The 27892-nt window shown below is 39.0% G+C and overlaps 2 protein-coding genes across 44 annotated transcripts in view; one reads left to right on the forward strand and one right to left on the reverse strand.

Annotated features, from left to right (window-relative positions):
• The window catches only part of heph (polypyrimidine tract-binding protein 1 heph), a 199905-nt gene extending 181985 nt beyond the window's left edge, over nucleotides 1–17920 (forward strand). For all 43 annotated transcript variants that reach the window (XM_086839761.1, XM_086839768.1, XM_086839783.1 and 40 more), the window contains 4 exons: nucleotides 4219–4311; nucleotides 11191–11407; nucleotides 11884–11961; nucleotides 12129–17920. In XM_086839761.1, the coding sequence (XP_086695887.1) occupies nucleotides 4219–4311; nucleotides 11191–11407; nucleotides 11884–11961; nucleotides 12129–12261 (521 nt within the window). In that variant the 3' untranslated portion in view covers nucleotides 12262–17920. The remainder of the gene's footprint in view (nucleotides 1–4218; nucleotides 4312–11190; nucleotides 11408–11883; nucleotides 11962–12128) is intronic.
• Nucleotides 17921–20805: 2885 nt separating this feature from the next.
• RhoGAP100F (Rho GTPase activating protein at 100F) overlaps nucleotides 20806–27892 on the reverse strand; it is a 30079-nt gene continuing 22992 nt past the window's right edge. The window contains exon 11 of the mRNA XM_086839796.1: nucleotides 20806–27875. Coding sequence (XP_086695922.1) covers nucleotides 26200–27875 — 1676 coding nt within the window. The 3' untranslated portion in view covers nucleotides 20806–26199. The remainder of the gene's footprint in view (nucleotides 27876–27892) is intronic.

The raw sequence follows: 27892 nt of genomic DNA on the forward strand, positions 1-27892 counted from the left end.
GAGATGTCGATAAGTCGAACGTTAAGCGTATTATTATTGGGGTGCCAATAGATTTAGATAAACTCGAAGGGAGCCAACCCAGCCAGCGTGTAATTGACGGCCACAGGACACTCTTCTAGCTACTAGAGACTTGTGCTACTTGCCACTTGCGACTTTCGACGGGCAATCAGCCAAATGGCAGGCTAAAATTTTATGTAATAGCCTTTTGAATTTCCAAGTAGCTCTAAGCAGACAGGGGACAGACAGAAGCAGCGCCAAATACACTTAAATGGTAGCTAGCTAAGGTACATCAGCTAAACACCTTGCCTATCTCTAAAGTGTTCATCAATTTTGAAACCTTTGAGTGACTAATAAATAGCTTGGACGGTATTCAATCTATAAGAAAATCATTACCTAGTCCAAAAGAATAGATAACCCATTTCTAATTCACTTTTTACAATATGTTTCGGCCAGTGTAGTTTCCAACAGGAAAGTGGCAAGCGAATAGCAAACCGGCAAATGGCATAACGGCTGCTTTTGTTATGTTAATGGCAAAACACGCAAGGACACGTAACAACAATTTCCATATGAGGCGGTGCCTGGGTGTCGCTGAATTTAGCACTTCAAAGGGTCGGGGTCAAAGGGCGCGACCAGGGATCAGGATCAGGACGAAGACTATATGCGGTTCGCTGCCTGCGCTCACCTGACTGTGTTTGCATATCAAATAATAAAAGTGGCAAGCTCAGCGCAACGCCAAGCCGGAGACAAGCAAACAAACGAACGCACTTCAAACGCGTTTGGGTTTTGGATCTAGCCGGAAAAAGGCCAAAACCCTGGAAAAGTTTTCCAGGAGCAACAAAAAAAAAAGGAAAAAGAATAACCCTTTTCAGGCGCCGCCGGTAGGCAGTCAGACATTTTATTAGTTTTGACAGCGCTTTGTTCGTCCTGCGAGAGAGAGCGAGGACTCAATTGAAAAGGACCTAAAGGCCCCACTTCTGGGGCATGCTCACCAGACACTTGACACATGCCGCTTAGCCTGTCAAGCATTCAATAAGGTCCTTGAAGGCCCCAGGAATCACCCCAATCTAACCTCCCCTCAAATCGAAGACTGGGATTGAGTGTGGCCCTTTGCATAACAATAAAAGAAAACTTAATCAGTCTGCAAATCGTCTGGGAAACACAACCCATTACGGGGACTACACAAACACCCATCGCATATGCCATTGTTTAATCCGCTTATGTAATTGTAATGACGTGATAAAAATTTATATCATTGCCCAAAAATATTGTCGAAACGTGTTTAATTGAATTTTTATGCGTTTAGATATCCGGCTCTCGCTCTGCCCGGCTTTGTGCGAAATAATTTCATAAAATTTTATGCGCTACATGTTGCGGCAGCACACACACACAGAGCCTTTGCACAGAGCAATGCAATTTGATAAAGTGCCCTGCTCTCCGCCCTGAACACGCCCCGAAACCCAGGCAAAAATTAAATCCAATGTGCAAATAATATCAATGAATTTTTCATAAACGCTGCAAATCGCTTTTTAGAGCGCGAACGCGCGTTCGGAATGTGATTAAATGGAAGTCGCAGTGAATCGAAAACTGTCGAATTCAAATACTAAATTCAAGCGGCGGCGGAGGCAGGTGAAAAATTTAAGAGTTTGAAAAAAACTTTACAGCCAGCCGCCGCATAATTCTTCATCTGGAATATGCCCAAGCACAGGACTAATGGGCCAACGGGGAATCCTCGGGCTCATGTCTGCATATGTTAGTGTCGCTAAACCAGCAAAAATATACATGTATGAATATATATATGAAAGAAAAAGAAGACGGAAAAAGTAGAGAGAAACTGCTTCTCCGATAATAAATTATTATCAAGTCTGTCGGGCGGAGAAGTCTGGGAATACTAGCTAAGGAAGCCTGTGGTTTGGGCGCACTTTGCATGGCAACCGTATTGCTCATACGCCCCGTTGCATGCCAAACTTCAAGTTATGCTGGCACACTCAATACGCTCCACTGCCAATACCTGCAGATGTGGCCGCCTGCCACAGCTTCTGTTGCAATTGTAGCTGGCCCAAAAAATCGAAAAACGAAACGAAATTGGCCGGCATTTTGGCATAAGTCAAGTCGTCGTCCGGCGGATAACTGGTAGAACTTAGAGGAGAGAAGAGGGCGTCAGTCAGTCAGTCAGGTGGCCAGTCGTCTGTATAAAATGGATTTACTGCCAACTGTTGAACTGTGTGCTCTGTCCTTAGAGTGTGTATGTGTGTGTGGGTCTGCAAACTACATCCTTTGCTGCTACTCCTCCTTCCGAATCCTTCTCGTACTATTTACTACCTGCATTTCCATTGCTACTTTTGTAACTTGTTAGCGCACCGCTCGCTTCGCTACGCTCCGAGTGGCTGGCATGGCCCTCACTTTTATGGCCACACAGCTTCCTAAGTTGGGGATGCACAGAAAGAAATATGAATGGGAAATATTGAGGGGTTTAGAAGATATTAGGAATATTAAAAAATTGAATTAGAGCCATTTAAGGGGTAGTTAGAACCCTTAAAAACTTTCACAATTATCTTCGAACTGAGAAGAAATGTATGTTATAGGGAAACAATTTAGTATATCTTAATATAAAATTTTATTTAATTTATTTCTGTACTACTATCCATTTATATTTTAAATAATAATCATTTTACATCAATTTTAAAGGCTTATTTCAAGCTTACCTTAAATTAATATGAAAATCTCCCCGAGTAAATTGATTTAAATATTGAAACCCGATTTTTCCCAGAGTGCATATTTCCTTTTTTTATACTTTTTGTACCTTTTGTACAGCAAGGTGTGTGTGTGTGGCTGGAAAGTAGTTGAAAATTTACTTTGCGCATTATTCGATTTGTTGTCTTGGCCAGAGGACTGCACTTTACATTGTTTGCTTTGGGGTTCCGACTCGGACTCCAAGTCGGACTGTAGCCATTGCCCTTTGGCCAACAAGTCGAGCGGCAACTATTTTTTATGCTCGATGGCAATTTGCGCCCAGCTTCGAAATTTGCCGCTGATTGGCTGCACAAGTCACCCAAGGACCCCGAGCACAAGGACCTTCGGGCAGCTGTCAAAGCAACGGAGGGTCCACTGACCGCCGGATGTCCACTTAAATTCTTAAAGCCATCTGCCTTAAGACTTAATGCAGTCCCTGCAGCTGGAGTCCTTGCTCTGGCTTAATATTGCATAGTTTTGCGGGGCGCCAGTAAAGCCATAAAATACAATTCAATAACGCGTCCATCAAAGCCGCCGGCATCGCCGCCAAAAAGTTGCACACCTTGTCTGACAGCTGTAAAATCCGTGGCCTTAAAACCCTGGGAAGGTGTTTTCGCTCCTCTTCCTTGCATCCTGCAAAGAATCCTTTGCCCGGAGTTCGAATTGAAGCTCGTAAAAAATAGCAGAGGAAACTTATTGAGCCAGTTATGAGTTTCTTCGTACATGATACTAACGGCTTGGCCCGCGGCAATAATGCGAGTGCCTGGCTGCCCCGGGATCCTTTGGACCAAAAAGGGAACCAAGAAGGTGGCGTGGGAGAAGGATATATCTCGTGTACATGTTATGGCTTTTTGGTGGGGTGTAAAACTTTTCCAACGGCCTCCATAAACCGCTTCGAGCTGTCCGAAAATGCAACCTGCATCTTCCTAAGAGCTGGAAGGAGCAGTAAGAAGCTTTATGCCAATACTTTGTCCAGGTGCAGGCTTAAGGTAGAGAGAGGGTTGAACTTGAAAATTACAATACAATATACAATATAGTAAAACAGATATTTTATGAAAGTCAGAGTTATAAATTAAATACTGAAGCAAAAAATATAGTTATAACATAATAGAACTATTATAAAATATAACTTCAAACTGTATTAATATTTTGACATAACAAAAGATCACTTTTCTATGGTTTTTTAAAGAATTTCCCCGCTTAAAGTGTTAAATCCTAGTAAAGAAAGATCACTTTTCTATGGTTTTTTAAGGAATTTCCCCGCTTAAAGTGTTAAATCCTAGTAGATCCTTTAAAGTTGTCCTTCCTGGCCTCGTCTCGATATCGTACAACCCCGACAGACTCTCTCGTATAACTTTACTGGCAACAAACGCTGGGAAATTAGAGCCCAGTGGCAGCGAAAACTCTCGTATACTCATAATCCTCAACTGTTCTCCATTTTTCCCCCTCTTTTCTTTCTCGCCCTTTTTTTGTTTTGGAAAAACGCAGGTGTATACGGCGATGTGCAACGTGTAAAGATCCTGTACAACAAGAAGGACTCGGCACTCATACAGATGGCGGAGCCCCAGCAAGCTTATTTGGGTAAGTCAAACTCAAACAAAACGCACTTTCACCCCGGGAAACCGGAGGGAAACATACAGACGGTACACCCACAGCGAAATGGAAGTAATGAAAAATCGCAGGCTGTGAATCCTGGACAATAACAAAACAAAAACAAAAAAAAAGAGCAACTGCAATTTGCAGCTTGTTTAAAATGAAAATTCCAGCAACATGAAATTCCAAACGGCGGTGCATTCCTTTGGCAACCGTAACCGTTCCCGTTGCAGCAAACAAAATGTATTAATAATAAAAATTGTTAAGGCGAAGCGACCGGGAACGGAGTGGGGGTGGTGGTGGTGGTGGTGGTGGTATAAATGAAATTTTATAAGCGCTTTATTACCAGGAGGCGCAAACACCTGGTCCAGTTTTCCACCCATTTTCCGACCAACAAAGGCTGCAGCAGCCAGCAGCACGACGGGACATGCCAATCATTTTATTGCATTTATTTGTGTGCACTTTGGCATTGTCAGTGGCAAGAAGGACACCCCCAGGACCTCGTCCTCGTCCTGCCACCTCTCGCACCTCGCACACGCATTAAGCGAAATGAAAATTGTCGCGTTAAGAGCAGCCAACCGACGTGCCAAATTCCACTTTATTACAAAAACAGCAAGGCGATCGGGACGCCTGACAGCCGCCGACAGCGACACCTTTTTCAATTTTCATTTCGATTTGGTTTTATTCCATTTAACACACCAACTTTACTATATATATATATATATCTTTATATATGTCCGAGCTGGCATGGCGCTACCTTTCCAATTTTTCCACTTTCCCTGTGTGTGTTTTTACACCGGTCAGAGCGGCATCAGCACTCATTGTTCCCACTCAGCGGGCTTGCGTTTCCTTCATTTGTGCTTTTTTATTCGCAATTCGATGGGAAAATAACTCAAAAGCTGTCAAAGTGCAGCGGCCCTGCTGGATGTCGCTTAATTGAAAAGGACAGCAGCGTGAAAATTTCACCGATTGTTTTCTTTATCTTTGACTGAGTTTTTTAATAACGCAGCGACCTTACCTTGAGACCTTACCTTATCTTAATTTAACAGCTGTAAATTTAACAAACAAAAAGAATATTAATTGAATTAAAGTATAAGGGAAAGTGACTGAAATGGTTTAGAGAAAGTGACTATAGTGGTTTAGTAAAAGTTAACATTTTAATAAATACCCTTGCAGGTTATTACAATTTCAGTAAAAAGCTTAAAACGCAGTGAAGGAGTCATTTCCGAACCTATAATTCATATATATTCTTGATCAGTATCGACAGGCAAATCTTTCTAGCTATTTCCGGCAGAAAAAAAAATTATTTTTAAAAATTTTCAATTTTTTCAGAAAAAGGAAAGGGGTTACATCATGAAAATTTGAAAAAATCGGCCAAAAAATCACTTTTTTAATGGAGTATGCAGTTTTGTAAACCTGCTAAAAATTAACATACGGCTGCTTTCCGAATCGAAATTAATGCTTTTAATGGCTTAGTTATAAGTTTTTAAAATTTTGATTTGTCGTAAAATTGTATATGCAAATTTAAAAATATAGTTAATTTCGATTAAGAAATGGTATTGCACCCTCAGTCAGAAGCTGAAATGAAAGTGAAGGAGTCATTTCCGAGCCTATAAATTATATATATTCTTTATCAGCATCAAAAAAAATTTTCAGAAATTTTCCATTTTTTTTTTTAAAAGGAAAGGGGTTACATCATTAAAATTGTCAAAAATTGACAAAAATTTAATTTTTGAACTGAGTATGCAGGTTTATTAACCTAACAAAAATTGAACATAGGACAGCTTTCCGAATTTAAATTAAAGCATTTTTTGATTAGTTACGAGTTTTTAAAATTTTGATTTCTCATATAAAATAATAGATTCCAGGAATGCCAATATTTGATGATGGATTTCCGATTCCATCCGATAATTCAATTGCAAGCTTCCTACAATTTGGTTTCTTTTTGGTTTTAAATATATATTATTAGTGCAGAAATCTTAGCCAAGAAAGAACTTCCGACTATCCTAGATAGTTGTTCCGGCATCATATTTCTTTGCTTATGAAAGAAAAAGAACCGCATAAACCCCTTCATATTAATTATAAAATATTATTTCGAAAATCTCCCCACACAGAGCCCCATTTAAGAGCCATGAGAGTTTTTAAGCATAATTATCATTTATTTCATATGCCATAAATATTAAGTGGCTACCAAAGAGTTATTAGCTGCTTATGACCAATGAAAGCACATTGGTCCGAGCTCGGAAAATCTGGCTGCACAAACGAGCGCCATCGGAGCGCGTTAATCGTTCGCACATGTAATTTATCAATTATATTTTCCGTCACGATTCCATGACACATTTCCCCACACGGAGTTCAGCAGGACTGCTCTGCTCTGCTTGGCTGTTGTTAATAAAGTTTAAATAAATTTAATCTGTTCAATAAATGCAATGGTCGATCGCAGCGGAAATTGCCAGCAAATTGCGCGCGTCTGGAAAAGCGTAAGCTACTGCATAATGAATGCCATCAACTGTTTATTGATTTAAATAAAAAGGAAATAAGTGCAGGTCATTGCGCACAGGTCGTGCACAGAAGTAATGTCTGTAGGGTATTCGCAATTCCGCAGATTCCTGGCCCTTGTCACCGTCTGTGGCCTTAATTTCTTTTTTTATTTATTCAATTTCGCCGTAAAAGTATGCTTTGTCCTCGTACTGAATTAATTTTTTAATTATAATTATGTAAACATGCTTCCTGCAGTGCCATGCGATGCGCCTTGCAATCTGCTTTTGGCGCTGCTCAAAAGAATTCCAACTTTGAGATTTTCTTACTTAATTAATTGTGTTGACAGAAGCGAGTGGGGAGGGGGAAGGAGGGGAAACTGGGGCCTGGCGGAAAAGCAAGCTAATCAGCAGGAGCTCTTGAAAATGCATGGCTAAATTTCAAATGCATTTCGGGATAATTCTATGCTCCCCCTTTGTGTGTGCAGCTGACAGGCAACTTGTTTCGGTGGCGTATACGCAATGCAAAAAGTGTGTGTTAATTGAATTCGTCCGAAAAATTGACAGCATTCCGTGGACCCCAAACTGCAGTTGATAAAACTATTGTTTGCAGCATTTTCACGCAAATGAACCGACAAAACCAAAGCCAGTCAACTGTTTGACCAAACAAGCAAATTATACAAGTCGACAACATCCCTTCCGCTCCATAGACACACATATATAGCTTCATGGAGGAGGGCACTGCTGGTGGATATTCGAACCAAATGCCCCGGGACATGTGAAAATATTAATGGGCATGCGGCAGCATATAGACTACTAATGTGCCGCAAGGGCTGGCAAATGGCAAACACTTCCGCTGCTGCTACAAGCCAAGCTACACTATAACAAAATCTATTCACTTTTTCACAACGAATCTGCTACTTTCAGAATTTCTAGTTAAAGCTTAAGTGTGAAATTCACAGAATTCAATTAGCAGCTTCCACAAATCTTTAAATTCATAGAAGCAATTATTTTTCCAAAGCTTAAAAGTAGCCAAGGCATAATTATCCTAGGAAAAATATCTGTTTCCTTGCTCCTTTTAAGAATATTAATTAGGATTAGGTACGGAAAATTTCCCAAGAACTTGAAACTTTTGAAATTCTATGATGTAATAGAAATCCCCTCTTATCCCAAAATTTTCGCCAAGTGTAGCCCAGCTACCTGGACACCAGGTAACAAGTCTGAAATGGAAGCTCTGTTTTTGGGGCAGGAGTGCGCACTTATGCACTCATAAAATATTAACAAATTCATTCGTTACTTTGCCCAAAACTCCTCCGCCAACAAACAAAGACGATTACCGAACCAGGAGCCAAAGGAAGGCAGGAAGCAGAAAGCAGGAGCAGGAACAAGGATACTCAGAGGGCAGCTAGAGGGGGGGCTGCAGGACATGGCAGAGCAGCTGTCCAGGGTCACCAACTCACCCCATGCATACGAAAGTGTCTCGTAAGGTGGTGTGCGTTATGGCGGGGGCCACACACACAAAATACGGCTACAATTGCACACTCAGCATACGAATTACAGCGTAAAGGCGCAAAAAACTTTTCCTCTCCCTCTTTTCTCTTTTTTTTTCTCATTGTAAGCGAAGTCAATGGAAAATGTGGGTGCGAGGTGGGAAAGGCCTGGAAAAAAGCGATGGGAATCGGACGCCAGAATGGACAACCAATTTTCAGGGGGGCCCAAAACGAACTGCGACAGCAATCAGAGGGCGCTGAGCTGGGAAATAGACAAAAACACACAATGAAAAAACAATAAGCAAGCTAGGGACGTACACAGAAATAAAAATTGTTGATTAAAATGTAGCATAAATTTCTGAAAACATCTTAAAATATAAGTTATGGATTTGAAATCGTTAAGATGCTTAATGAATTCAAATAAATAGCAATGTCTGTGTACAATTTTGACTGATAATAACAAAAACATTTTCAGAAACATGTTTTATTTGAATACATTTCACTTGTTATTAACAAAACTTATAATATTTATATCTCTATTTAAATATATACAAATTTCTCCGTGTATTTTATAAGCTGCGTCCACTTGCCGGCCAGTTTCTAGGTGTGTGTGTATTATAATGGAGCATTTGTTGGGTGGCAACTGGGAATCAGAATCCGAATCAGAATCGGAATGGAGGCGAAGGGAGAAGGAGTGTTATGCTGGGCGGGATTAAGTTTTTGTGCAACTTATTACCAACTATGGACAGAGGCAGACATAGACATAGACACACACATACACACACCCCTGATACTGTCGAATTTATTAGGCACACTCACAGCTGTGCTGTGTGTGTAGTTTCCCCTCTCTCTCTCTCTCTCGTTTGGCAAATAAATTTCATGGTTTCTGCCGAACAAATTACTACAAAATATTTTGCATAAGCGTACACACGCATAAAGGCATTTGCAATAAAAACAAACAAACTTGAACAAACAAAACGTACGGCAGACACAGCACTGGCAGCATTCTATTGCCATATATATTATGGTCGATTACGCATACGCCATGTGTGCCAGTGTCAGTGGTTGCCTCTGTGTGTGTGGGTGTGTGCTAGTGTTCTAGGGAAATATATAGAGTTTAGTGAAAGTTTTCCGCCTGGAAACTGGACTTTCTTTGGTTGACAATGCTAAGTGACTGTTTGAATGACTTGGCGCCCGTCACTCCGTTTTTGGCCACAATTAATTACGGATACAGAGAATCGAGGATGTTTTGCATAGTTTACGAGCCAGAGATAATAAAGTGTCTGGCCAGAGCGGGCCGTAGATCATAGTCAAAGCATTTGTCGGACATTAATCGTTCAAATCGTGAAAGTTACAACTAACTTGAAGCCACTCACCTGAGCCTGGGCCCACACCTTCGTTCCAACTTCCTTTTCTTGGAGATGGAGTATTTTCTGAGTGGGGTTTGGGTCTCCGTCTCCTTCTCCTTCTCCCCAGTGAATGGTGCTTAAAAGTCTTAAGCTCAGAACTTCATGCATAAAACAGGCAAACCCTCGAAAGCCTCCTCATCTCCGAGTCATTTCACTTACTTTTTGAGGTCTCCTTGAACATTGTCTCTCTCTCGCCATCTTTTTTTAATGTTTTTGTTAGTTAATAATGATTTGTTGTTGGTCAGCCTTAGCTCCAGCCTCGTAATTAAAAGTTTAAGATACTTTTTGGGCAGCAGCTGCAGCAGCACTCGGAGGGTTGTGTAGGCAAAGTACCCTTTTCCATTTCCAGCCACGGCACATTAATCTTTATTACAAGTGTTTTGTCATACAGCGAGTCCTTGGAAAAGAAAAACTGGGCAAAGGAAAGGATGTTTAGGCCATATGAGCAACAACGGGCTTTGTCACTGCTGGCATCGCTTTTTCCATCCTTTTATTTTACAATTTATTATATTCCCGGTGACCGGGCTTGGTTTTATTTTTTTCTGTAAAATCATTTAATCCATTAGGCAAACAATAAACGGCTGAGTAAGCATATTGCTTTACAATAAAACACTGGAGAGCAGCAGTGATAAAATGTAATGTAATTTATTAATATAATGCACAACATGAGAATTGAGAAAAAGTTTTCGGACCTAAGCCTTTGGATGACGAGGCAGAAAGATATTCCTTCCATCTCTGGAAATTAAATAAAAAACAAAACGTAATCGAAACTTTAATCGAAATGGGAAATGGAAATTGAATTGTACTTAAGTGCATCTTACTGCACATGCATTCCATTCCATTCCCTGCAAATCGATTCGATTCGATTCGATTCCCATTACATTGCAGTGGAGAGCCGCAGGTGTTATGACTGCTCGGAATATGAGAAATATATAAGGTAGAGAGGGAAAAGGAGGCCCAGAGTAACCGCCCGAAGATGGCGAACTTTTGTTTGGTAATACTTTTACGGCCAAACAAGCATTTCAGCTTGTATAAATCACCAAAGGCAGACGACATTGATAAAGTTGCAGTTACATTTCAGTATGTAAATATTTGCCAGCACTTATTGCTGACTTTGTTCGACTTCGACGACTGGCGGCTGGTGTCTTTGCACTGCACTGAGGGAAAAATAAGGGGCTTAGATTTAGATATTATTTTATATTATAAGTTAGGTCACTAGCTATCTATAGTACAGATAGTATTTTCTTAATACATTATTTTTGGAACATATTTGGAATGCTAAACTTTTCTTTTTGCGTGTAGATTCATTTGGGGGTCTTCCCTAAGGGGAAGTGAAAACAATTTTATGGCTTGTGGCGCAGCATATAAATTGCATTTCTCCGGATACATTTATAGGCACACCAACAACAAACACCAACTTATCTAACAAACAAAAAAGTTTGCAGCCGTTTTAACATGTTACTTATTCTTTTTTGTTTGCTGCCCTTACAGCCATGTCTCACCTTGATAAATTACGTTTATGGGGCAAGCCGATACGTGTGATGGCCAGCAAACACCAGGCCGTGCAGCTGCCCAAGGAGGGCCAGCCGGACGCAGGACTCACACGTGACTACTCCCAGAATCCGCTGCATCGCTTCAAGAAGCCGGGCAGCAAGAACTACCAGAACATCTATCCGCCATCGGCGACACTGCATTTAAGTAACATTCCGTAAGTATTTCCCTTAAAGGTGAAACAGGTGAATGAACAGTTGGGGCGGATGGAGAAGGTGTGTTCCTGGGGGGCAGCTGTTGCTCCTTGGAGCTTCTTCTTCGATTCGGCAATGGCACGACAAGGCAATTACAATTACCGCTATGAGCAGCAGACACCCCGCGTGGCATGCTCCTCGTCTGCCAAATATGACAAAGCACCCCGCCAGCTTGGTTTCTACAAAGGCATGACGGAGGAGGGACTAAAGGAGGAGCTCCTGCCTGGCTGGCGTCTGCCTTTGCTGTGTGAATTTATGAGTCGAAAAGCCCCTTGGAGCGCCTGTCTCCCTGCCACCCTGCCACACTGCCAGGCGGTATCAATGGACCAACCTCACAGCGGGGCCACGCACTGCCCCACCATTCACCATTCACCAAAATAACACCCTTAAATCGATGACTGTTAATTTTAAACCTAACCAATACCAATTTACTTTACAGCTCGTCCTGCTCTGAGGATGACATCAAAGAAGCCTTCACCTCGAACAGCTTCGAAGTCAAAGCATTCAAATTTTTCCCGTAAGTAATTGCCATTTGGTTGGAAGAGAAATAAAATGCTAAAGTCAAGGTGTTGATAACACATTAAAGTGTGATAATAGCACCAAAAGATAGGCATTCCTCTTCTCTGTGATCCTTAGACCATACCATAAACAATTTCCTAACAAAACTCTCCTTTCAACTTACAGCAAGGACCGCAAAATGGCGCTGCTGCAGCTGTCATCCGTGGAGGAGGCCGTTCTGGCGCTGATCAAGATGCATAATCACCAACTCTCCGAGTCGAATCATCTGCGTGTGAGCTTCTCCAAGTCGAACATCTAGAATCCGATCCGTAGTCAGGTTCACTGAACCTGACTGGGTGCAACCGGCAGCTACATGCACCACCAGCACCACCAGCAGCAGCAGCAGCACCACCTCCACCACACCACGCTACAGGTCTATTGGCAGCAACAGATACAATCTATAATCCGCAGTACAAGGAGGATGCATCCGCACTTTAACTGATAATTACCCCATCGAATCCAATCGAATCACATGCCACATGCCACAGACCCAAACCCAAACCCAAACCATTTAAATCCAATCAATTCAAAAGTGAAGCAACCCAGCGGCAACAATCGAAGAATGAGCTATACAAGTTTTAATCAGACGGAAACCGGCGAGGAATCACCGACTAAATTGCTAAAAACCACTAAATAATAAACAAAATATATTTGAAATTTAATGAGGAAATAGCATTTCAACTTATGGCGCACGCAGACAGTCAGAGAAACCACAAAACAAAACAAAACAAAACAAAAACAAACAAAACAAGAACCCACTAAACAATCAGCAACATCGTAACTTAAGCTTAACTTTAAAACTATAGTTTATAAGTATATTGCATTGCATAACATAAAAAAACAAAAACAAAAACAGAAGCAAAAACAAAAAACCAACAAAAATATATATAAAAAAGAGTAGAGAGTAAAGTAATGAGAGGAGCAAAGGAGATCGTAACTTAGAGATATTTTTAGTGCACTGTACTGTGTTTTGGTTTTAAAAAACGACAGAAAGTCAGAAAGAAGAACAAACAAACAAACTAAACAAAAACAAAAAAACAAATGAGAGAAATTATGTTAAAAATGAATTAAGGCAAAGAGTTTTATTATGTACATGATGCTGTTATTATATTTTAAATGAATGCAACTTAACTATAATTTTTTACAAAGTATGTATGCAACTTTGAATGCAACAATCGCATAAAACGTAGCTCGTAAATGTTTTTCATTTTGTTAGTCTTAAAGAGAGTGAAAGCAGGCAGGGCGTAGTTCATGAGACGCGAAGAGAGAGTATTTAGAAAGACCGACCGAGAGTCCCGAATTGCACATTGAATTAGAGCCAGGGTGAAGTCGATGTGAAGTAATGTTAAATGCAACTTAAGAAGAATGTATTAAAATCGAAATAAATCTAAATCCAAACCCGAAACCCGAAACCCAGTCGAGAACTTGGACTCCCACATTATGGCGAAGATATATCCTTGGCACCCAGGACACACCGGCCCCCTTTGCGGACGAATAATAATTTTAACTGGCAGTTAAATCAACGTAACGCGTACGTAAACCCCTTATGTGTGTGTATGTAATATGTAAATGTTGTTAAGTTAGCGCAAATTATACACGAAAACGATCAAAACGATATACATAGCGATTATAAGCGTGTGTATTGAACTACAACAAACCATGAAACAGGAAATTAAACAAATTTTAAGCTACAAAAAGAAAGTATAATCTCAAAAACAAAAAAAAAAAAAAACAAATACTAAACTAAAAGCAAAAAAAAAAAACAAAATCAAAAGGAAGATAAATTATATTTAATCATAGGCATATACTGGTAACGAAAGACATATACGTGTTTTAGCAAAACAAAACTGAATGATTTTTTGATAATTTTACAAGGACTCCCCACAACAACAACAAGTACAGACAACACACACACACACACACACACTGACACACACAGGCGACACAGACTCACACACACCCACAGATACAGACATAAATATATGAAAGTTTATATATATTTAGAAAGTGAAATTATTTATACGTTGGCGCAAATGAACAAAAACGAGCATAGAGAAAAGGGTTAAAAGAAAAAGATCTAAAACTAATTGTAACTTACAAGGATATGGATTTAGTTAGTAAGCATGAGTAGCAGTGATCGTAATTTAAAATTAAAAACAAAAGAAAACACAAAGGAAACAAATCACAAAACAAAAAAACAAGAAGCGACGAGAAGACGGTAACAATTAAATGAATGAATATATTTAAACGAAAACAAGAAAAACGTGTACGAAAAGCAACAGTAAAATATTGTAAAATGTAAAATTTATTGAAGTACTATATTTACAGTTATCAAAGCAAGTCGCAAAAATGTGGTTGAACAAGTGGCAAAAACAAAAGACGATGTAGAACGGAAGCTAAAGAAAATGCAGACAGGATAATGAAAAGGATATGGAAAAGGAGAACCAGAATGAGCTCAGTTGACAATGCCTCTACCTACATTTTCCACGCAACACAGAAAGCTTACCAAAAAGGAAAAACGTTTTTGAGCCAACTCTAGCGTTTCATATACACATAATGCAAATCTAGCTATCTAAACTTAACCTTAACCTTAACCTTACAACCTATATTTATCACACTTACATATGCTCTATGTCTATGTCTACTCCTTATATACATATATACACACTATATACACGTTTTTTTAGCGCATCGAAGCCAGGTGAAGCGATATGATGATACGATATATGATATATGATCAATATCAGAACCCACGACTGCTAGAATTTCAAACGAGAACTCTTGACAAATCAAAATTTCATAAAAGTATTTAAACGAACTTGTAACTCTACAACAAACCGAAGCAGAGCCACGAATTATATAAGTGCACATCCATTCCCCTCTCAGACTTTAACTTCAACTACAAAACAAGAATGGTTATAGAGGAGGAAGGAGCAGAATCAGAAAAAGGAGACGGAGCCAGATCCTTTGGCATGCAGCGTTCAAAGAGTAATCAAATATTTAGCCCAACGATATAATATAGATACAATGGCGCCCCACTGCGTGTTAATGTTGAGATAGTGAACAAGAGACACCGAGAGCAGCATGCGAATTAATAGAACTAATACCGAAAACTACAACAAACAAATAAGGAATATACATTGCAGATGGAGTACACTAAATAAAAAGAAAAAAAGAAAGAAAGTATTACTTTACCAAGTAGAGAATCACACACAAATAATAATTAATTTACCATTTAATTGAGAGCCCCAGCAAAAGATACAACATGTTTCAGAATAACAACCAGAGTTGCATCACAACAACAACAACAACAAGAGCCAACAGTTTTAAGTTGCAAGTCGATGAAGAGATTTTACCAAAACATAAACATAAATTGAAGACTAATCGTGAATTAAAACATATATATATATAGATTCATATATATACAGAGAAAGGGGAAGCACATGTTCCAGTGTTGTGAGGCAACGCATGCATGCATACTTTTGTGCTACTTTTACAGTTAGAAGGATACCAGATATATATGTGTACATGTAATTGTAGCTATAACTATATATTAATGTATCGAAATAGCGATTGCTGCAGCAGCCAGAAAGTTGAAACTAAACACAAACTACAATCAATCAACAACAAAAAGTATTTAAAAAAAAAAACCGTAGAGAAACCAAAACCGAAACCGGAAGAGCAACAGTTTTGTTTTACGGAACAACCAGAACGCGCAAAACATATACAACATGAACAGAAACATATCAGCATTGTTTGACATATATAAAAATATGTGTAGTTAATTTTGAGCTGCATTCTTTTTTCCGAAAACACCCTACCATCCATCCAGATACTTCAGTTTCAGAACACACACACACGCCTAACACAACACCGGGTTGTTATAGGATCAAACATAACACAAGAAGTTGGCATTAAGCAGGAGAATAGTATATTGCATGATAAAAAATTGTTAGTTTTTGGCAAAAGTCGACGATTAAAATAATAATAATAATAAAGTATTTTAGGGAGAGAAGGTACGACGAACCGCAGAAAGCATATAGGGAATTTGTTCAAAGTTTTGGATGATATTGATATTGATGAGGCACAGGCGATGACGCTTTGGAGATAAGACATAACCAAGTTGAGATACATATTAATAATTTGTACAGATTAACAGTTTTTGCGTTGAATGGGTTTTTTGGAACGGACAGAGTTTTATGGGTTCCTCCTCAGTAAAGAAAAGTATCCTTAGTAGCGGAAATTTTTTTACATGTGTGGTTTTTTAGCGCAAATCAAAAAGAGTTGTTACGTTGTTATGGTTTTGTTTATTTGTTTTTTTTGTACAATTAGACAAACGTGTATACAACCTAATATACAATAAACATAAACATATACTTATAGTTAGAGAAATCTGTATGTGTTTGACATTCGAATTGCGTTTCCGGAACACACACACACACACACACACCGAGTACAGTACTGCATTAAAGACACAGACAAAACAAAAAGAGTTTAAAACAGGCAGAAGTTCCTACTTTTTAGTAAAATCGATTAATAATACATAACTAACAGGTGACAACTTGCAGCAGTGAATTTATTACGGAATACACATAAAACATAAAGCATAAACAATTGCAATTACAATTTGAATTCGATCGTCACTTTCCTTTACTCGCTTGCTTTTTATCGTGTATCGTATTCTCGAAGGCATTTGATTTCCTTGGTCTGTCTAACACACTTGTGAATATATATATCTGGTGCGCGGTTTTATCATAGGTCAGGCATTATTGCAAAATTTAAATAGGGTCCAAGTTTTAAATATTAAACAATTAAAACCTTACGATGGTACGTACGACTAAAGATGAGACAAAAAGAGCATGGCTAGCGGTCAGTCACACATTTGTTTTCAATTGGTACCCAGTCTTCAGGAGCATTCTAAAGGAGATATATATATATATAATATGTCGGTCACTAATCACTAATCTCACTAATTCCCTTTCCCCTGTGAATCGTTGCAACTGAGAGAGAACTTAGCAATCTGCCCTTCGAATCTTGAATCTTGACTCTTAACTGCTTAACTAGCCCAACTGCGAATATATAGACACGCGAAACAATCAAACTTGAAGACATTTCTTGAATCAAATTTTTAGTATACACCAGGCAAGAACACTTTGCTACTTTTGTGCTCTCTAATTGTACAACTTAAAGGTAATACAACAAATAATCATTTTACGCTCTAAACGCAAAACGTAAACAAACAAACAAAAACTAAAAACTAAACTAAAGCGAAGCGAAACGAAACGAAATGGCGATGTTTATGTAATGCAAGATTTTTCTCACCAAATTTTACTACAAATCTCTTATGTGTATTGTATATAAAATGGAAAAAAACAAACAAAATCGAAATGAAATGAAAACAAAAATGTATTGATATATATATTTAAATGTATTGCGATTGCGGTTGCAATTGCAATTGCGAGCAACATGAAACAGCGTCAACGTCAAACAAAAATGAATTAACAACATCCGAAACCAGCAGCTACGCGACTCTTAATTAATTTTTAACAAAAACCTAATGATACATTTTCATATTGCAATCGAATTTGACTTGACGACGACGACTTGGCACAAAGTGAAATGCGAAACGGAATATAAATGAAACGTGTATTGTATGTACGAATTACGAGCATTGTGCTTGCTGAGCTGAAGATACTTAGAACTAAAGATTAATAACTGGGGACAGTAACTAAAAGTGGATGTTGCGTTGGCATCGAAAATATTCAATTGAGAGGGCGCAGCATTGAGATTGCAATGATATGAGATGAATATTTGTTATGTTACAAGCATTAATTAATTAATTATTATAATATTAATTATTATTGAAAATATTTGAGAAATAAAGATAAAATACAAATGATTCAAATCATTAAAACAAATGTTTTTTCACTATGATACTTTATACGGAAACCCTACGATTGCTTATTGTTAAGTTTTTTAGGCATTATGATTTAATTTTAATGTATTTTTAAGAAAAAGAACAGAGAGAGAGCGTGCGATTTAACAGCTCACTTCTACTCGCTCACAATTACTATGTTTCCTTAGTTTTCTTGCTTTTTTTATTGTATTCTATGTCTTAAGTTTTAGATTTTCATGTTCATAATTATTGTACTTTTCTTATGAGCTTATTTTTACAGAAATACAAGAAATTAAAAAAGACGTTTTGCTTTAATTGCTAGTTTTAAGATGAATGGGGGGAAGAGAAGCCTTTCTTCCGCAACTGTTCCCACATTTATACCAGTTCCAGCTTATACCAGTTGGCCAATAGAAAGGTTCATCACTTAGCTGCATCTGTTGCATGAAAAGAAGCCAGAATAAAGCAGTGTTGTGGTTGTGCACTCGGCGAAACAGGAAGCGGAAGTTATTTTCATTATGATTTTTTCGAGAAATTCCCAATTTTACAGTTAAGTATCTCGGCCAAAAAACATTAATTTCAATTTGGAAATCGTTTCTGAGTTAGCTTTAATTGAGTAAATCAACGAAATTAACATTTTTTATCATATTTCGTAAATTTTAACGATGTAACCTTTTATCATTTTTTTTGGAATTAATTTACAATTTTTAAAAAATTATGGTATCTGCCAGAGCTAGCTGGAAAGATTTGCCTATTGATACTGATCAAGAATGTATATGCTTTGTAGGGTCGGAAACGACTCCTTTACTGGCTAAAATGATAAATACCGTCTGCAAGATTTTTGGCAATTTTAATGATGTTACCACTTACAACATTTCGAAAATATCGGTAACATTTTTTTTCCCATCTGACATATATAGATCGAATCGTCTGTTCACGCTGATCAAGAATATATATAGTTTATAGGGTCGGAAACGACTCCTTCACTGTGTAAATGCCAAAAATAGGAAATTTTAATTTATTTTATTTAATGTAAAGCATACTTTTCGGCTGTACGTATTTACTATTTAATGGTGTAGCATACTTCTAGGGGGATTAGTAAAATATGTTAATCGACCTTCTGCTGCCTTCTGTTCGCCTGGTACTTCAGACCCAAAATTTCTTAAATTGCCAACAACAGGGAATTGAAATTTATTTAATTTAAATGCATAGCATACTTTTAGGGGGCTTAGTAAAATGTGTTAATCGACCTTCTGCTGCCTTCTGTTCGCCTGGTACTTCAGACCCAGAACTGTTAAATTTGACTTAAGGTGGGATCGGAATGGGCCACCAGTGATGCTCATTTATCTATATTGCATTATTGGGAAAAAATGGCATCTTACTTGCCACCAGTGATGCTCATTTAGCTATTATGCATTATTGGGAGAAAATGGCATCTTACTTGCCACCAGTGATGCTCATTTAGCTATTATGCATTATTGGGAGAAAATGGCATCTTACTTGCCACCAGTGATGCTCATTTAGCTATTATGCATTATTGGGAGAAAATGGCATCTTACTTGCCACCAGTGATGCGCATCTAGCTATTATGCATTATTGGGAGAAAATGGCATCTTACTTGCCACCAGTGATGCTCATTTAGCTATTATGCATTATTGGGAGAAAATGGCATCTTACTTGCCACCAGTGATGCGCATCTAGCTATATTGCATTATTGGGAGAAAATGGCATCTTACTTGCCACCAGTGATGCTCATTTAGCTATTATGCATTATTGGGGTAAAATGACATCTTACTTGCCACCAGTGATGCTCATTTAGCTATATTGCATTATTGGGGTAAAATGGCATCTTACTTGCCACCAGAGATGCTCATTTAGCTATTATGCATTATTGGGAGAAAATGACATCTTACTTGCCACCAGTGATGCTCATTTAGCTATATTGCATTATTGGGGTAAAATGGCATCTTACTTGCCACCAGAGATGCTCATTTAGCTATATTGCATTATTGGGGTAAAATGACATCTTACTTGCCACCAGTGATGCTCATTTAGCTATATGGCATTATTGGGAGAAAATTGCATCTTACTTGCCACCAGTGATGCTCATTTAGCTATATTGCATTATTGGGATAAAATGGCATCTTACTTGCCACCTGGGATGCTCATTTTGCTATTATGCTTTATTGGGAGAAAATGGCATCTTACTTGCCACCAGATATGCTCATCTAGCTATATTGCATTATTGAGATAAAATGGCATCTTACTTGCCACCAGTGATGCTCATTTAGCTATTATGCATTATTGGGAGAAAATGGCATCTTACTTGCCACCAGTGATGCGCATCTAGCTATATTGCATTATTGGGATAAAATGGCATCTTACTTGCCACCTGTGATGCTCATTTAGCTATTATGCTTTATTGGGAGAAAATGGCATCTTACTTGCCACCAGAGATGCTCATTTAGCTATTATGCATTATTGGGAGAAAATGGCATCTTACTTGCCACCAGTGATGCTCATTTAGCTATTATGCTTTATTGGGAGAAAATGGCATCTTACTTGCCACCAGAAATGCTCATTTAGCTATTATGCTTTATTGGGAGAAAATGGCATCTTACTTGCCACCAGAGATGCTCATTAAGAAATTTCGCTGTTGAGACAAAATGGCATCTTACTTGCCAACAGTGATGGGCATCTAGCTATTTCGCTCTGTTGGGAAAAAAATGGTATCCTACTTGCCCCCAGACACGCTCATTTAGCTATTTCGCGCTGTTGGGATAAAATAGCATCTTACCTGCCAACAGTGATGTGCATCTACCACTAGAGATGCTCAACTATCTATATTGGAAAACTTACCTCGATCTCCCAGTTCTCGAAACCCCCAAATCAATAAAAGACTAATTTTATTTATATGTATATATATTTTCATTAAATAATGTAACATCGCTTTATTCTCACGCAAAGAACGATTTGGGGTTTAGTTTTTTTTATTTGGTTTTTGCATTCCATAATTATGAGATAATTATTATTGTTATTTTGTTCGGAATAAATAATAATGTTAAGTTTACTTGCGCTCGCTGGGCAATCACACGATGCACGGCGCACACTATATAGATAATTGCAATGGATTTCCGCCTTATGTCCTTGTGTCAAATTATTCACTTGTCAATATATATCATTTTTATCGCTATATGCAAAGTATATGTGTAATGTAGCGCCCGGCTGGGGCTTTATGTCTATATTAACGTTACAATTTACTTGTTACTTGTTTTTGTTTGTTTCTTTGTGGCAGTGGTAAATCAGAGTATTATCCGTTCTAACGAATCCTCGCTAATGTGTCGTCTCCTCGAAATGCTCGTTCGTGTCAGTTGGTTGGGTTCGGTTCTTCCGTTTCCGTTTCCGCTTCCGCTTTCGCTTCCGTTGTGGCTTCGCTCTGTCTGTTTTGCTGTCTGCTTATATAAGTACTGAGAATCGCAATACGTATACAGAGATATATACATATGTTTACTATATACCATTAATTGTTCTTGGGTTTCTAAGCAATTAGTTATTAGGAGAGGACCAAACGAAGAAGGCGCTAGTTGTTATCATGGTATGTAGCAAACGGAGAGATCTAGATTTACGTTAAGTTTAATTTGTTCATTTCGCTTCCTCTTTTTTATATGGTGGGTTTTAGAAAATGATTTCAAAGTACGATCGGAATTAATTTTGCCATTAGATTGTATTTTAGGGTATTGTTTACGCTCGCCTCGCTCTTTATTCGCCTTCATTCCGCCTGCCCTTCGATAGGTTTTTGAACTATTTGTTAGACTATTTCTTATTGCATTTATTTATTAAACTTGCATATTAAGTAGGTAGCAAAATGCTGGTGGTAATATTTGTATTATTTCCGCTAATATTTCACTATTACTTTAGGTTTTCTTTTGTATGATTACACCTCGATAAAGTTCAATGACGCGCTAGAAAAGGTTTCTCAACTGAAGTTCTCGTTTAACAAAATGATGAACCTAAAATGAAACTCTGAGACTTTCCATGACTTGGGGATCTTCTGCAAAATATTCGCATATTTTCTTGGTTTTCTCTGATTCTCGATTCTCTACGCAAACTCTCTTTTGTTCTCTATCTCTGTCGGTAGAGAGTTCCTTGTTCTTGTTGGTATCCTTCGTTCACTTTTTGTTTTATTTTATTTTTTGGTTTTCAGTCTTTTCAACAAATTGATTGCTTGGATTTTTGTAAATTTGTTTGCTGGATTGTTCTTGTTGTTGTTATGGCTGCTGCTGCTTCTGTTGTTGTTGTTCTTGTTGTTGATGTTGCATGTTGCATGTTGCATGTTGCACAAGAGCTAAGAATTTCAGTTTGAACTAAAAGAATGCATTTCGCCTAACGTTTGATGGAGCATGCTCGTGATGTGTGTGGTTACACTTAGTTTGTAAGTTTTATCATTTTGTTGTTTTGTATATTACGCCTACTATGTTATAACTCGCTAAAGCCCTGAGCATTTGGTCTCCATTTACTTGTTAAGTTCGACAAAAGAAATCTTTGCCCCGCTCGAAAAATCGAAAAGTCGAAAAAATGGAAAAGTCCCCGGTCAAAGCGTTCTCAAAGGTGGGGGTGTGTTTTTTTCTGTTTTAGGGGGAAACGAACGAACGAAAGGAGGGATCTTCTTTGTGGAAAAGTAAATTAAAGTTTAGGCACATTTAATACATACATAAATTCACACATTCACTATATATATATATATATGTATATTTATATACTTAGGCATATGCACTATCCAACTTATCCGGATCCAGATCGTAGCTGAGCTCTCTCCCATTCAAACTGCCCGAGTTCCCCTTTTCCCACCGAGATCGATTCGAGTCATGAGTCATGAACTTAAGTGGAGGCCGAACCTGTATTCGATTCTATTCGTATGCGTATTACTTGCTGTATGTATAGCCTTAGTTACTGCCGCTAATATTTATAAGTGTTCGATATTGTGCAATACATTTCGGTAAATTAGTTCGATTTCAATTATCAATTCATATTTGCCATTCGCCCCCCTTGCCAGCCAACAGTTGGATTGGTTTCGTCATCAGTTATTTGGTGTGTTTAGTTAGTAGTAGTTATACTCTAAATTAAATGCATATACAATTTGTAGTACTTGTTGGTTTGCGTTGCCTGCCAATCAATCGTGTTTAGTTTAGTATTTAACTATGCATTATGTATTATGTAGTATGTATTATGTATTATGTAGTTGCTGCTCGGCCGCTCTATTCATTTTAATTTAGGTTTGTATACATACTTTCTCTATATACGTGTGTGAATACTTTGCGTTAACAATTTACCTTACCCTCCTGCCTTCTCTAAACGGCTCCAATTTGTTTGCTTTTACTTGCTGTTAAATGTACGATATGACACAGTGATATATATTCCATAGTGTATGCTTCTTAAGGTTGCTAAAGTACAAGTACAAGTACATATCATCGAACAGGATCGGGGGCCCAGAACAAGCGCAGCACTCCCTTCAAGCGGCAAAAGCCAGGCATATACATAGCTTCAGCGTTTCCCCAATTTCCAAACCCACTTCCACCACCAACTGACCACCAGCTCCAGCTCCAGCTCGTACTATCTTTACTTTCTGATTTGGATTAAGATTTCTATTCCTTTTACCCAGTCTGCCACCAATTGTCCACATCTTAGGGCTAAGCTAACTACGACTAAGAAGCCACAACAATTCGCAAATCAATCAAAGTGCTGTCTGTCCGACTCTATAGTACTCGCTCCTACTAGTTAGTATCTGGTATTTGTAGAATATGTCTCGAATTTGTAACCTTCGGGTCGGGGTCGTTCAACGATTAAAGCTTTTAGGGGTGAACAAAGGGGGACTACTAATGGGGGGCATCCTGGATTAACTCTCACGGGATATTGTTATTCGGATTATGGGTTAAGACTAGTGTGTTTAAAACGAAGGCGACAGCTGTAGTAACATTGACGTTTCTTTGGTATGTGTTAAACGACGTTAAAATCCTAAAATCAATAACCAGGTTCTGGGGCAGCTACAACTGAACACGTTTTCCTCATTCTTGCCTCATTGTATTATTTAAAACTCTACTCGCTATATGCAATAATTAACAATTCACTATATAAAAATCAATTTGCCTCAACTAGATGTATGTTTTGCCTATGCTGTGGTTTATAACTCTTTGGTTTTCTTTTGGTTTTGAGAATCATGTTTAACACTCTCCGTTCTCCGTTCGTATAAAATAAATCTGACAACAATTAACCGAATAATTTGCTATTTAAAAACACTCCCACGATCGATATTACTCTGTATTTAATTATTAAAATCAAATAATGCACAATCTTGGCTATATCATTTGGAATTAATTGATGAGAAATTTGAATATGAACTTGAATTGTATTTCTTGATTTGGTATTTTCAGCTGAAGGAAGTGGTTTTATGAAGACGATTAATTCCATATCCCTTCCTATTTCTCCTTGTTCTACTCTGTGAATTTATTATTGCTTACTATGCTCCCTGGCTGGCCTAATTAAATAATATGTTAATGCTAGGCTATATAATATATATATATAACTGCGATGACTATGACTAGAACTAGCTTGAACTGACCGACCAGACTGAATACTCTAGCTAAAGCACAAACGTTGTAGTAGTACATTGATTTCTTTTGTGGGTATTTACAGTTCCGTAGCATTCGTTAGTTGGGAGATATTTTTAATGCGGATTGTTATAGGATCATTATAAATATGTTTTTGGTATGTATGTAAATTTGTTATACGATTTTTGTTGTTGGGGATTAAGCACAGTATGGCCAATACGTTATAAAAAGCTTTTGGGAATCATAATTTGCAGTAAAATCCGTCTTAATCGCAAAGCGTCTTTAGATTATTTGTTATTTTTTATAGTATATATATTTTTTTAGCTTTACTTTTTGTATTTTATTTCATTCTTTTTTTTTTGTCTGTTTTTTGTTTAGTTTTTTCTTGTTTTTCCATCGTCTTGTATAATTATGTTTAAATGGTTATAAATATTATACTGTACTGTATTGTATATTAGTGTGTATATCAGACTTTGTTTCATACAAAAACTAAGCACATCGATTCGTCAATAAATTCATGTATTTTGTATGTATCCGTGTGTGGTGTGTGTGGGCATATAGCTTTACCTGATCCTCCGATCTGACCACATATGCCCCTGTATATATATATGCATGTATAAGAGGCGTAGAGAAACTGTTTGTTTAGGCAAGTATATATTGCTCAAAAAGTCATCCAATAATTCAATTTCGATTTAGATTTAGATTCAGATTCAGATAGGTTGTCATATAGTATATAGATAGAGAAAGGGAGTTGGTCACATTGAAACACACATAGCACACGGTTAGCACTGGGCTGTGGTTAGAGATTACTTCTAGAAGGACATGTTGTGTGTGTGGGGTATGTACAGCAGTTCTAAGAGGGACCCGGAGGGAGTATGCAAAAATATGTCATCAGCGTATTAGTTATATATAGTTATAAGTATAGTATGTATATTTATATAGAAATTGTCCTGTGGTGTGGTTTTGCTTTGTCTCTGTTCTGTTTTGTTTTGTAAAAATTAAATGCTCGTTCAACCTTTTTGTTAGAGTTTCTTGTTAAATGTTGTTACTTGTATACGATGCTTGTTGTTATTCTCATTCAATTTATTATTATTATTTATTCATACATACTTAGTTCATTCAAAAATACTGTTTCGTAAATGTTATTGAATTCGGATTTATGTTAGCTGAATGCGTTGTTTTCGTGGTTATTTTTTTAAGAGAAGTTTTTAAGCTGCCAAGGCGCTAAGCTTCCATTAAACAAACACACAGATTTAATCGTATTCCGCTTGGGTTTTGGGTTGTGGATTCATATGCCTTTCGCTCGCATTTATTGTTAATGGTTTAATATTCGTTTATTTGCTTCTTTTTCGTATCTTTGTTTGTATCATTTTTGTATCTTGTATCTTGTAAATTTGTAAACTGTAAATACTTCAAAAGAACACGGAGTTCAGCATTGTATGGCATTCATATTTTCGTACTTTTTCATTCGTTTTGCTTACTACACTTATGCGCTTGAGTAAATCAAATTCCTAAATAACTATTTACAAAATCAAGCTTAAGGAGAAACAAAAACCTAAAGAACTGCTCACTAAATATAACTCAATGGTATAAAGACTAAATCCTACTTTGAAATTAGCATTTAAACTGAACTAAAATGCGCATAAGCCCAGCTTTAGTTCATATTTCCCTTTTTTTAACCACATCGAATGGTGTTTCCTCACTTGAGATCATCGTATTCATCGCTACCGTTCTTCGAGTCACCCGAGGACTGGAATGCCGCCATTACCGTGGCCCTGTGGTGATTCCCCTTGTCAGCTCCCAACTTATCCTGGTGACTACTACTACTACCGCTGCCATTCTTCTCCGATGGCTTCTCGTCGAAGGCATCGAGGAAGGGATTCGTGGCCGCATATTGGGCCCGATAGGTGCCCAGAGTGTGGTAGTTGTTGCCCCCGTTGGCAAAGGGACGCGAGCTGCTCGAGGAGCTGCTGGTGCTCGTATAGAAGTCATAGCTATTCGTGGAGCCCGTCATGGAGCTTACCCCACTGCTGCTGGCAGTGCCCGCCCCGGAGCTGGAGTGATAGGAGGAGCTGCTCGCCGAGGAGCTGCCAAACAGGGCTGCCCCCGTCGAGGTGGTGCCGTTCTTGGGCAGGGTTCCATACAAATGCATGGTATTGTGATTCCCATTGCCGTTGGTGGTGGTAAAGGGACTGGGATTGATTCCCGAATGATTGTGGCTCCCATTGCCGTTGCCCAGGCCGCTGCTGCCGAAGAGCGTGCTGCCATAGCTCCGGTGCTCGGAACCTGCTCCCGATCCCGATCCCGATCCCGTTCCCGAAGCCCCGCCCATTCCCGACTTACTGCTACTGCTGCCCGAGTGCCTGGTGTCGTTGTTGTAGGTTGTGCTGCTACTACTAGCCCCAATGTAGGTCTTGGTCTCCGTTTCCGAGGACGAGGACGAGGCCAGACTGTCGAATAGTCGCCGGCCTGTGGATACCAGCGAGGACGAGGCAGTGCTGCTGGCCACCTTGCTGGTGGTTACTCGCGATGGCGATGCCTGTTTCTGGCTATTCGTACTCACATTTGAATCCGCCGAGCTCGTGGTGTACTTGCTAATCGCTCCAGTTGTGGCTCCTGGCTTGGTCGAAGCACTCGATGATGTACTGGGCGCCACTAGTTGGTAGGTACCCTTGGGTAGTCCGTCGCCACCTCCTGGTGGCGATGGTGAATCCGGCGACTTGATCGGCGTAAACTGCACTCGTGGCTCTCGCTTCAGATACTTGGACATCAGCTGGCTGGTGGTCATGGCCTGCGATTGGGCCAACAGAGCGTTCGTTGAGGCCGACGACTTGTAGGAGACCAGATCGTCCGAGTCATCGGAGGAGGTGGTCGGAGCCGAGGTGGCCGTCGAACCAGCGCTCAGCACTGTGGCCTGCGACGAACTGGAGCTTGAGGTGGCGCTCGACTTGTTTCTCATGGCCTTGTAGTCATCGCCGGTGGATAGGCTGCTCCCGGCGTTGGATTTGCTGGGCGTGTAGCCATTTCCATTGCCGTAGCTGCTGCTCTTCATGGCCGCATCCAGGCTGGAGGAGTACTTGGAGCTGTAGCTGGATTCCTCGTTCACCAAGCTCTTGGACAGCGATTTGTGCGGTTCGTAGAAGTCCACATTGGATTTGCGTGCCGTTGTTCCGCCGTTGCTGCTATCTCTGTCCCGGATGCTGCTCCCCGATGCAGGTGCATCCGCTTGGGTAGTGGGTGTGGTGATCTCAATGGGCGCATCCTTCTGCAGCGGCGGTTTCTTTTGCACAATGGAATAGGGACTGGAGGGCTGGTCGATGATCTTGACTTGCTTCACGGAAACGGGTGAGGCACCGCGCTTGATGGTATCCGTGCCTACAAGGGGATTACAA

Source organism: Drosophila serrata, unplaced genomic scaffold (genome assembly GCF_035046125.1).
Source record: "Drosophila serrata isolate PLE 108 unplaced genomic scaffold, ASM3504612v1 contig_376, whole genome shotgun sequence".
NCBI classification, from domain to species: Eukaryota; Metazoa; Arthropoda; class Insecta; order Diptera; family Drosophilidae; genus Drosophila; species Drosophila serrata.